The following is a 12874-nucleotide window of genomic DNA, read 5'->3' as shown; positions in this document are numbered from 1 at the left end:
GTAGCAGCTAAAATCTTATTATTATTTATTATTAATCTTATTTGCATGTGCAGTCCCTTTGCAGGTTACATGCAAAAGATCACAAAAGTGCCACATAAAAAGTAAATCACAACCCCCCCTGCACGTCAGTTTAGCTATTCTGTCATAAAAACACAAAATGCTAATGTGTTAAAGAAAGTATAGATTTTAGTAGACTTATGTTCTTAAATATACTGTTCTTCTTAGACACCATGCCCAAGTTCCAGTCTCCCATCACACTAGAACTCTACGGGGTGCGAAGCAACATCTCCATCTCACTCGGACTTTTACATTTGAAGCTGCTGAGTAAAGAACATATCGCACATGCAGGTATCTATGGGCGAAGATGTGTGCATGAATTTGACAGGAGAGAAAATACATGAGGCTTTATGTGCCAGTTTAAAGATGGTCATTTTGTCATTTCCAGCCTCTTTTTTTTGGACAATTACATTATTAAATCTTTTATGGATTTAAGACACAAAAAAAGCTCTTTCAGACCACTAACTGTGTGTAACGTGTGAGTCCTACCTGTAGATGTCTGATTAAAAAAGTAAGTCTAAGAGTGCAACTAAAGCTCACTTCTCACATGTGGTTTGACACCTCAGTGCAGGTCCTGGTCGTAAATGAAACAGGAGGAAACTCTTTGTATCATTTTCTGTAAAACACTCTGGTCCAGACTAAACTCTTCTGTTGGGTGTCATATCATTCAGCAATGCTAAACTTCTTTTGGTTTTGGTTTTAGTACCTCAATCTTGTTCCTTTTTCTGTCTCTGTTTGCATACAGATACACAAAAATAAAACATTCTGGTTTGTACACATTATGAAGGAAAAGGTTTATAATCTTTTAACTTCACACACATCACACGACCTGTCAAAGCCATCGTTTCCAGTGGTTCGTTCCACTCAAGCTCGTTGAAGCCAACAATGTGTCAAAACAGCTTAGATTGCTTAGATTTCACAGACTTTGGTGTGATGAGGAAAAAGAGAGCTTTCATACAAAAAAGCGGAGACCAAAACTCTTCAAGGATATTTTTATTTTTTCCGTGACGATCAAACTACAGCGGTCAACTGATGACTTCTGGTGTAGCTATTATTGCAAGTGAGTCACTGACACCAAGGAAATGACACCAACATTAGTGCCTGACACCCAGCAGGGACTTATTTTATTTGATCTATCCGCTTGATTATTTACCAAACTAACACACATTCACATAATGTGATTCCAGCATGGTGGGCCACCGACCATAAACACCTACACGAATGGAAATGTCGTTAAAAACCAAAAAACAAAACAAAACCCACAAATGAGGAGGTAACAGCACGTCATGGGAAAAATGGGCATTTACTTAATTTATGTCAGATCTCAAACTTTTTCTGGCGTGGAAAGCATTACTTTCCCTGTTTTCAGTATCACACATCAGAAAAGCCCTCAGAATTTCTTACTCGCTGATCTAATAGAAAAGGTGCCAACTGACCGTGCTGAGGTCACTGCGACTGTTTCAATCTTGTTTAATTAAATTTCTTTTTTAAAAAACAACAGCACACTTGCCCACACCTGCTCCACTGTGTTACTGTTAATGTATGTAAAAAATATGAGTTCAGCTTTGACGATGAAAGGAAAACACTCACAGAACAGCATTTGTTTCCTGCTCATACAGTAGCTGCAGACTCAACACTTCATTTAATAGATATAAAAACAAACATATTTGCTTGCTGTCCACAGGGTGGCACCATTATATTACAGATGCATGTAGTACAAAAGCTGCTACAAACAGGAAGAACCTTTATGATATTATATTAGTAATAGTGGATAACATCTGATTTTACGATGAGAAGTGAGCAGGTCCACATTATATTAATCAGACTCATAAGCTTTTCTCATGTTGTCACTTTGTGCCAGTTTGTGGTTGTTTTAGTCAAATCTTTGGAGCAAATGACATTTCCTTTTTCCTTTATATAAAGATTATTCTTTTGAATGGTCAAAAACTTTTGAACAGCTCTCTGCCACAGGCTCACCTCCAGTTACAACCACCATGAGCTAATAGTTACAGTTACAACTACTTGGGTAATCTGTGCCTTATTATTTGTCCATGTGTTTATTATCAGAAACTTTTAAATAATTAACTTTATTTATTAATCTTTATCTTAAGCTTTAAATCAAGGGAGGTAGCAAGGGAGTGTGAACCTCAAGGTGTGAAACAGCTGTGTACTGCCTTATTTAACTGAGGGCCATGCTAGGCTCAGTGAGATCATGCAGGCTCCACCAAGCTGGGTTTTTCTGTTCTTTGTTTTGATTAAAGGATGTTAGCTACTGCTCACCGCTCGTCTGCAGGCTTTATTTAATGGAAAACTTCCACAACACGTTTTATTAAATTAATGTAGGTATAGGGTTACAAATTCACCCACAGGAAGTGTGATGTGGACTGGTCAACAATGAGAGACCCTGGTTTGAACCCCAGTTGACTAGAAAGGTTTTATACACCGAACATCACCCAGCAGGGCTGGTCCAGGATACCCACTATGATCTGTCTCTCTCTCTCTTTATCCACACACACACACACATATATGTCTATATATGTGTGTGTGTGTATATATATATTGTTACGAAATCAGTAACAGTAATCACCCCGGTTCTTTTTATTCCTCGGGCATCCACAGACGGCACCGGACTCAGTAGTCATTTCACAAAACCTCCACTCAACATTAACTTCTCTTTGTCTTACTTTCACAGTTCAAAGTGGGGGATGGTCTCCTAGAAATCTACTCCTAAATTCATGACACACTCAGGCCTTTATTGCATAGATAGATAGATGCTTTATTGCATCCAGGGCAGTGTCAGTGTCTCTACAATAATTCTACATCCTACCTAACACAATTTTAAACTCTCAAATAAGCTATGCATATCTTCAATATATACAGGGAGTGCAGAATTATTAGGCAAATGAGTATTTTGTCCACATCATCCTCTTCATGCATGTTGTCTTACTCCAAGCTGTATAGGCTCGAAAGCCTACTACCAATTAAGCATATTAGGTGATGTGCATCTCTGTAATGAGAAGGGGTGTGGTCTAATGACATCAACACCCTATATCAGGTGTGCATAATTATTTGGCAACGTCCTTTCCTTTGGCAAAATGGGTCAAAAGAAGGACTTGACAGGCTCAGAAAAGTCAAAAATAGTGAGATATCTTGCAGAGGGATGCAGCAGTCTCAAAATTGCAAAGCTTCTGAAGCGTGATCATCGAACAATCAAGCGTTTTATTCAAAATAGTCAACAGGGTCGCAAGAAGCATGTGGAAAAACCAAGGCGCAAAATAACTGCCCATGAACTGAGAAAAGTCAAGCGTGCAGCTGCCAAGATGCCACTTGCCACCAGTTTGGCCATATTTCAGAGCTGCAAGATCACTGGAGTGCCCAAAAGCACAAGGTGTGCAATACTCAGAGACATGGCCAAGGTAAGAAAGGCTGAAAGACGACCACCACTGAACAAGACACACAAGCTGAAACGTCAAGACTGGGCCAAGAAATATCTCAAGACTGGTTTTTCTAAGGTTTTATGGACTGATGAAATGAGAGTGAGTCTTGATGGGCCAGATGGATGGGCCCGTGGCTGGATTGGTAAAGGGCAGAGAGCTCCAGTCCGACTCAGACGCCAGCAAGGTGGAGGTGGAGTATTGGTTTGGGCTGGTATCATCAAAGATGAGCTTGTGGGGCCTTTTCGGGTTGAGGATGGAGTCAAGCTCAACTCCCAGTCCTACTGCCAGTTTCTGGAAGACACCTTCTTCAAGCAGTGGTACAGGAAGAAGTCTGCATCCTTCAAGAAAAACATGATTTTCATGCAGGACAATGCTCCATCACACGCGTCCAAGTACTCCACAGCATGGCTGGCAAGAAAGGGTATAAAAGAAGAAAAACTAATGACATGGCCACCTTGTTCACCTGATCTGAACCCCATTGAGAACCTGTGGTCCATCATCAAATGTGAGATTTACAAGGAGGGAAAACAGTACACCTCTCTGAACAGTGTCTGGGAGGCTGTGGTTGCTGCTGCACGCAATGTTGATGGTGAACAGATCAAAACACGGACAGAATCCATGGATGGCAGGCTTTTGAGTGTCCTTGCAAAGAAAGGTGGCTATATTGGTCGCTGATTTGTTTTTGTTTTGTTTTTGAATGTCAGAAATGTATATTTGTGAATGTGGAGATGTTATATTGGTTTCACTGGTAAAAATAAATAATTGAAATGGGTATATATTTGTTTTTTGTTAAGTTGCCTAATAATTATGCACAGTAATAGTCACCTGCACACACAGATATCCCCCTAAAATAGCTAAAACTAAAAACAAACTAAAAACTACTTCCAAAAACATTCAGCTTTGATATTAATGAGTTTTTTGGGTTCATTGAATATATATATTTATATATATATTTATTTAAATATATATTTATTTAAATATATATATTTAAATATATATTTAAATATATATACATACATACATACATACGTCTATCTATCTATCTATCTATCTATCTATCTATCTAGATAGATAGATAGATAGACGTATGCCAACACTTTAGAACATTTTAGTGTAATATGTAGTCTGCTGGTCCACCCTCTTGAATTGTATGGGGTCTGTGATAGACAGTCTGTCTTAAAACTAAAGAACATTTAAACTGCATGATGTAGGCCTTTAGTTAGGCCCTTTTAGTGGTTTCAATCATAACATTTTACAATTCACATAACACCTCGAGTGTGAGGTTTAACAGTGCATGGAGTCATGACTTTTGATCTGCCTAAACACTTCTTTGACACTTGGGACTCGAATATATGAGCATATACATTTGGTCTGACTGATTACACGGGGACTTGTGATGCATCAGCCCACTTTATTTTTGTAAATATATTAAGAACATTATAAAAATTGATGAAAAACATGGTCATATACATATCAGTATAACATATTTAAAACATTCAGCTGATAAGTTAATATGGTGAAAAGTTTCCAAGTGAATAGACTTATTACTTTTATTTTTGGTGAGGCATAAAGACGAATACTAAGAGAAATATTCATATTCACATGACCACAATAAATCTATTCTGCTCTTAGTTTAACCAAAACACACACTTCTGTTCTTAATTTTTAATCCTTAATTCTTTTCTACAGCATTGTATTCACTGAAAACCACAATGATGTAGTTTAGTCAAGTAATTTTTCCTCAGACTTGTTATCTTTAAAGATCCTTTTAGATGCACCATGCCATCATCCCAGGGAGGGAATCGTGTTTTTTCTTTGAGAAAAAAATATTTTTATCATTTTGCTTTAATTTCAAGGTTAATTTCTTGTCCAGCATGTGGTTCAAACATGAAAATCTCCAAATCAGAACAAAGAAAAATGCACAACAGATACTAATAAAATCCTGAATTGTCGCTCTCATTAACAATATACAGCACGGACCTGCCTAGCAAAAAAGACTGAAGCTTATTTCCTCCAAAATGAAAGACCTAAACAAAAGCATTAACACATATAGCATAAACAATATTTCTTTGTGAAGGTCTGCTTACAAAACTACACATCAGGAGATGTTGTAATAAAATACATTAGTTTTACATATCACTGACAATCATAATAAGGTTTGCATTTCTGATCTAATCACTGAATGGTCGTTAAATGACCCACTTATTTAGGGTTAAATTCCTGTAATCTATAATTTTCTTTGTACATTCACAATGAACCTGACAAACATCAAAATGAAACTCTGTAGGCGTCCTGCAAACACCACGTCACCTCAGCACTCAGATTGAATGGTGTTTATATTGTATCCTGTTTCCTGTTGTCTGTCTTCAGACCACAGGCTGCATAGAAGTATGGCTCTGGGACTCTGCTGAACATGCTGTTGTTTATAGTGGTTTTGTCAAGTGGTTCTGCTGAAGGTGATGCTGTTGCTGTTCTTGATTCGTCCACTGCAAACAAAGGTCTCTGACCTGCCATCTGTTGAAATAAACATAGGCGGCAGGTCAGACCTGCAGAATCATCTTTCAGTGTTTTTAACAAGAAAAGAGCAAAACCTGCCACTGCTAAGAATATGTAAGAATATGGATTTGATGGGCCTGTGTCAGCTTAGAAAAAAGAATAAATATAAAGAATCTGATTTCCTTTGCAGCCATACTACAAAGAATGAACAATGTTGTGCCGTGCTGGAGAATTTAGCTCATCAATCAGAGCTGGCAATGGCCCCTGGATCCCAGAACTGAAGAATCGCAAAGCTCCAAGTGTATTTAATGTTAACTAATGTAATGCTAATGTAATTAAAAATGACTCTGGTGCACTATTATTTGTTAATCTTGTTTTAAGACCATCATTATTTCAGCATGTTGCCAACAAGCATTGTTTGTCAGATCTGGTTTAAGAACCATGCAGTCCAGCTACAGCAGGAATGAGACAGCAGCTAAGAGACGAGATGTCATTTAAATGTAGGGATAACAGCATAGTTTTACAGAAGAAGCAGTCGCACTCGCAGTGATGTTGTTCAAATGAGTGTCACAGCTTCCCCATATTTAAACAAAGTAACAAATGTAAGCAAATGGCATAAAATTAGAAACCCAACTTTGTTGTTTGTTTATTTAATGATGTAACATTATTATTATTATTATTATTATTATTATTATTATAGTTTAATGTCAAAGTGAATAATACACCCAAAAATGAATCAAGCTGGCTTACTAATAAGAAAGTATACCAACTCATTGTGCCAGAACAATCCAGCAACTTCTCAATTAAAAAATGAAGCTATGATTACCTTACATCTTATGATCAGCTGCAATTGTTTAGAGTAGCTACACAGCATTTACTTTATGTGTTAAGAAACACACCTCTCAGCTACTGTTTACATTTCTGTGCCAGGGACTGCACAGGTCCTGGTACTTCCATGTTCATTTAAACAATGTCCCGCAACATGAATAGTGAACATGAAGCTTATGCATAAGTTCAGTAAGTAACATCTGTAATCAGTTTCTCTGGGTGTTCAGTCTCTTCTGTCAATTTCAATACTGTCCTCTTTACTCTAGTCTAATCTACTTCCTGCTCGCCTTCTTTGGGCCAATCAGCCTCCAGTCTGTGTGGTTTAAATCTCTGCTCACTGTTATTCTACCTTTCAGACTGTAATTTGTGCAACCGACCTCCTCTCTATCTCCATCTCACAGACACTTCAGTCAGAGCTCCATCAAAGGTTCAGTCTTTATCTTCACCATCCCCAGCATCTAGACACTGGGGGGTCCTGTCCTAAATCCAGTCACTGCTGGGGCTCCGTTCTGTCATCAGAGTCTAATCGCCAAATTCATTCATTTCTTCATTTCAGTAAATCATGTTCAATTCTTTCAAGTGATCTCTCCTTATTGAAATCCTGCACTGTGCAACTTGAAGTTTGAAGTCCCTTGAAGTGAATCATTATCTGCTGTATGTAAATATTTTGAACTGAATGCAAGTAATCTTAACCATAACCCCTAAAAAAATCAAAAGTACAAATAATATAAATCTAATGGACCTAAGACTGAGCCTTGGGGAGCTCCTCAAGTAACCTACATGCACAATGAATGGTGAATGGATGGGCTGTACATGGGTGAACTAAGTCATTTACGTAAGTAAAATAGTTTTTAAGATGTTCTGCCTTAGCGCAGTGGCTTATTTTTTTAACATGAACTAAAATAATAATGATAACAGTATATAAGTAAATACCGTTTATCATATGCGTCTCTTTCGTCTGGCCCGGACACAACAAACTGTGGCAGTGACGATCACCAAAATAAGAAGACCTGATGGAGAATAACATCAATTGTATTACACATGGAAAAAATAGAGAATTCATTGGTTTTGTATGTGAAGCTTGATTTCAATGATTTTCAGAGTATAATCTGACGACTGCACAGAACATGACACGTACCTGCTCCGCCTCCTATGAAAACCCAGATGCTAATTCCAAATAATTCATTAGGAAAAGCTTTAGGAATAAAACAAGAGAATAAGAAATAGATTTTATCATGACATGAGTGTAAAATGGTCAGTGTCATAACTATTTGAATGGACAGTTGATAGAAATAATACTTACAGGGTTTTGAGCACTTTTGTGCAGCAGGGTCACTGATCTCAGAGCTGATGGAGTTTGAAACATTGCAAAAGAAGCGAGTGTTTACCACATCGTCGGTTTTCCTTGTAAGTGTCTCTCCTGATCCCTGCAGCTTGTTTTCCTCGTTAAACCATTTAAATTCCAGATTATTGTATTTCTGTTGAAGAAAAGACGATTAATGGATTTGCTAAAGTTTTAAACCTCCAAGTATAAGAGCAAGCATACTAAATATATTTTGACAGCAAATATATTTTTTTAAATTTTATTTAGTTATCCAGTGTGTGTGTGTGTGTGTGTGTGTGTTTCAGTGTCAGGATCAGAAAAAGGCTTGTAACAATCTTTCTTTTGAACTTGCAAAATTACAGCTTTACTTTAAAACTGTAGTTTATAATGTCATTTTCTTGCCTGTGTCTGTAATTAATTGAGAAAAATAAAACAAAAAGATGACTGAGAACAGTCACTACTATAGAGCTGGTTGTTTGGCAGAGAAATTCTTAACCACATCTAAGTATATTTTGCTGTAAGCAGAGTCTTCATGACGAAAGAAAATCTGTGGGAAAAGAGACTTCAGGGACTTTGAGTGTGCCATGATTAGCTCTACAATAACCTCATAGTCAAGTCAAAACATGACTGAAAGACAATTGTTGCCCACAGGTTAGAAAATAGAGATCAGTTTTGCTTTCCCTACACTCTGCCTTTATTATCATATATTGACATAATAAAAAAATGCAAATATGAGCCTAATTCATACATGCATTAAAAAAGCTGGTTCCTCAAGTGAGCACTTAATTCAATTCATAAAATGAGTTTGTCGACAGATAAACACATAATTATGCTCAGACGTATATATATATATATATATATATATATATATATATATATATATATATATATATATATATATATATATATATATATATATATATATACACATCTACATCTATATATATATACATGTATATATATATAGATGTATATATATATATATGCATGTATTTATATACATGTATATATATATATATAGTGAAATCAAATGAAATGTATTCAACATTGTTCTCACCTGACTAACAGAGCACGTAAATGTAACTTCGGACTCGCCCGTACAGTTCACTGTCACGTGGGGTTTCTGCACTGAACCACAGAAGATTTGGTTGCATCAATATTAAATACACACTGATTACACAACAAAGTTATCATCTATTGGACCAAACAGGCCACAAACATTGTTTGAATCTTTGAATAGAAAAGAAGAAATGGCAAGAGAGTAACATGAAAAACTGTGCTTCAAAAGTCCTGAACTGTCACTTTCAGAATCAATCAAACATCTAAACTAAGGCAGCAGAAAAGTGTATTTCTGTCAACACAAGACAACAAACAATTCAGAAATAAATCGATTGATCAATAAATAAATCAGTAAAATTGATTTTAACCTGAAACGTTTCTTTTTTCTTGTCTTTTCTATTTCACACTCTCTACAGCAGACAGACCACACTGGACACCACAGCATAAACAACGCTTCCGTGCAAAAGTGTCTACATTGCATTGTTTGAATGACTACCGAGCGTGTAAACTGTCTGACTTCAGTGTCTGACTTCCTGCATGTCCCAGTTACTTTCAGTGACCTTTTGTGACAATATACTTGCAAAACTACAAAATCTGTGAGGAAATGTGCTTCTCTTCATATACAGATACAGTGAATTAGATACAACTCAGTGACTATCAGCTGATATTTCATAATAAATTTTGCCCTTCCTGGTCTGTAGTCACATCAGATCAGACAGTGATTTTTAATTGTTCAGGTTGATTTTTAAATAGATTTTCTTTACTTGTTTACATTTTTGTGAGCACTGAACCCAGTTTGGATGTTCAGTCTGAAGCTGATAAACGTCTATAAAATGAAACTGTAGGTGTCCTGCACACAGCGCTTCACCTCCTCACTGATGCTGCATGATTATATTATATCCTGTTTTCTTTCTTCAGACCACAGTCTGCAGAGAAGTCATGCACATCTGCACATGCACAAGTGATGCAAAGTTTTTCATCAATTGTGAGCAAAACATCTTTTGTTGTGAATATAAATTTGTATCACTTATACTTACTGGGCTTGTAGCAGTTTTGTTGAACAGGCAGACTGATCTCAGAGCTGACCGGGTTGGAAACATTGCAAGAGAAATTAGCGTTTAGCACATCTTTGGCTACTCTGGTCAGTGTCTTCCCTTTTTCTTCCAACATTTCACCATCCATTAACCATGTGATATTCTCATTCTGTGGAAGACAATGTTATTTTCAAGGAGTGTGTGTTTATTGAACTCAGGAAAAAAAAAAGAAAATATTACTGATCACGGGGCTGATAGTTTATCAGAGTCTCAGCAAGTGAACTTGAATTTAAAGAGGATCAGGAAATCTCTAGAAAAGCTATTTAGTGGATTTTGAGCCTCTTAACTAAAGTTGTGACCTTAGAAAAAGAGAACGGTCATCCACAGCAGCCTGCCATCATGATTTAACTTAACCTACCTACACTCTGGCAATCGGTAAATGGGCTGGTTCTTATTCTGATTCTCCCTTGTTGACATGTTTGACTTGTTTGAAGAATAAGAATAAGGATAAGTAAAGAAAAAAAAGAACATTTTACTTACCTGACCAACACTGCAAGTAAAATTGACATGTCCATTATCTGTACACGTCTTTGTCGTCACAGTGGGCTTCTGCACACGGTCTGAGTAAAGCAAATTAGATTATATCAACAGTATATTAGGCAAGGCTGATAACACATTAATCAAAAAAAGAACAAGAAATATTGCTGCATGAAAAATCTGAGGAGTGGCTTCAGAATATTAACGTTAATATCTTAATGTGTTTGTACATACATTTGTTTTGGTTAAACAATGTATTTTTACCTACCTAATACACACAAATGCACACTTTGTAAATCTCCTACATTTATTCCATCTTCATTGATAACCTCTGGTCTGTATCGTCCTGACATGTCTTTGGTCAGTTGTGTCAGCTTTAGTGATCCAGTTGAATCAACATCATAATTTTCCCCTGTGATCACCAGTTTCTGTCTGCGATAAAAGATTACTCTTGTGTCCTTGATCCATTTCAGGCTATCTGATTCCTTCAACTCATGCTTTGGGTGCAAAGTAAAGCTTGATCCTGTTGCAGCGTACACACAATCATCCTGAGAGCCTGAAAGATAAAGAAACAGAGAGGAATCTTGAGGAAAAAATAAAAATAGTCATGCTAGAAAAGTCTAGTTTTCATCAACAATCATATCTCAAGTTATCATATTTGAAGGAAATTATTATCTTCTTTTGGCTTATGAGCTAGAAAACCTTTTTAGTGAGGAAAAAGACAAAATATGATAATAAGAGGAAAGAGCAGCACAATAATCAGCAGCAGCAAATCATAACAATGATATTGGCAAAAACTGAAACAGGCTATGTTCACATATATATATTTAAGATATATATATATAGACAAATAAACAAAACAGAAACATGGAAATCTAAAATAGTATGTGATGCTTTGGGTATTTTACAGGTGTCACGGACAACAGATCAAGTATTTGTGGAGTCTTGAAGAATTATTGTTGGAAACTGACATGTTAAAGATACTTTGAACTTAAAAAAAAACATAACCAGTAAGTTTAGAAAGAAAAGCTAAAAATATAAACACGAACACAATAATTTGTACCGTACCTGCGGAGACGATGGAGAAGCAGGAGAGCAAAAACACAACGATGGTGGCAGCAGAAGGCATCTTCTTCATTACATTCAGCTACAAAGAACAGCTGCTTTCCAGTATTGAGGTTATTTCCTGTCAGTGCACAGTAACATCACATAGTTTATGTGTGTGTGCCACCGTACATGTTTGTGTGTGCGCATGTACAGCTTTGAAAGGAAGTGATCCAAGAGGTCTCACAGTCTCACAGATAAAGAGCAAAGCAAATGTCACACTAAGAAAACAGAGAGTGCGTCAAGTTTAAGTTTGGTTGCTCCTGCAAATATACACAAACATACTGCGTGATCTGCAGTTAGAGATATTCAACAAATAACCAACAATTCAAATGCTGAAATATTAAAAATGATGTGGTGACAAATATGTTAGAGCATAAAATGTTTTTTTTGTAATTACTTTCAAGCAAAAGTACACAAATGAGACTGAAAATGAAAATAAAGACTCCATCATGAGCTCATAAGTTTAAACATATATTTTTGTATTCTTTAGACTTTAGACATTAAGAATGAACTACTGTGAATCTAATAGGAGAAATAACACCATATGATTTGAATTTGAGATTTCCAGTTGAACACCTGCAGCTAAAAAGGTCAAAACTCTAATCATGTTGAGGTTTAAGCATCGTACCGCTGAAGGTTTGACATGATGAAAGGTCACCGCACGCGTTTTAGCTCTCAGTCTAACATACACATGAACATACACATGAATGAGAGCTCTGCTTTTGCTTGAGTGCATGTTGTTTTTGTGCTGCCGTGCTGCCTCAGGGGAAAGTGACCCTCGTTTGCAGCTCATGGCTCATGGTTCCCTGACACCAACCTGAGCTAGCTGTAACTCTGTAGAGCTAAGACTTTTTGGTGATCTGCATTTTATCAAAAATGATTTGTCAGGTTCTCTGGAAGTGAGTGAGCATCATCAAAGTTTTTTTTTTAAATGTCTAAATGTTAATTAATTAAAATTAGGGCAATCGCTGTCCTGGATTTTAGACCCTGAATAT

General features: G+C 36.6%; 1 protein-coding gene across 1 annotated transcript in view; it reads right to left on the bottom strand.

Moving 5' to 3' along the window:
- LOC113016553 (uncharacterized) overlaps positions 1–12874 on the bottom strand; it is a 109781-nt gene that overhangs the window by 9197 nt on the left and 87710 nt on the right. Inside the window, exons 18-24 of the mRNA XM_026159454.1 lie at positions 11041–11328; positions 10776–10855; positions 10239–10404; positions 9200–9270; positions 8122–8296; positions 7957–8013; positions 7760–7828 (exon numbers count right to left, since the gene is read on the bottom strand). Coding sequence (XP_026015239.1) covers positions 7760–7828; positions 7957–8013; positions 8122–8296; positions 9200–9270; positions 10239–10404; positions 10776–10855; positions 11041–11328 — 906 coding nt within the window. The remainder of the gene's footprint in view (positions 1–7759; positions 7829–7956; positions 8014–8121; positions 8297–9199; positions 9271–10238; positions 10405–10775; positions 10856–11040; positions 11329–12874) is intronic.

This window comes from Astatotilapia calliptera, chromosome 23 (assembly GCF_900246225.1).
Source record: "Astatotilapia calliptera chromosome 23, fAstCal1.2, whole genome shotgun sequence".
NCBI lineage: Eukaryota > Metazoa > Chordata > Actinopteri > Cichliformes > Cichlidae > Astatotilapia > Astatotilapia calliptera.
Note: the sequence above shows the minus strand (reverse complement) of the source record. Positions and strands in the feature narration are given on the sequence as shown.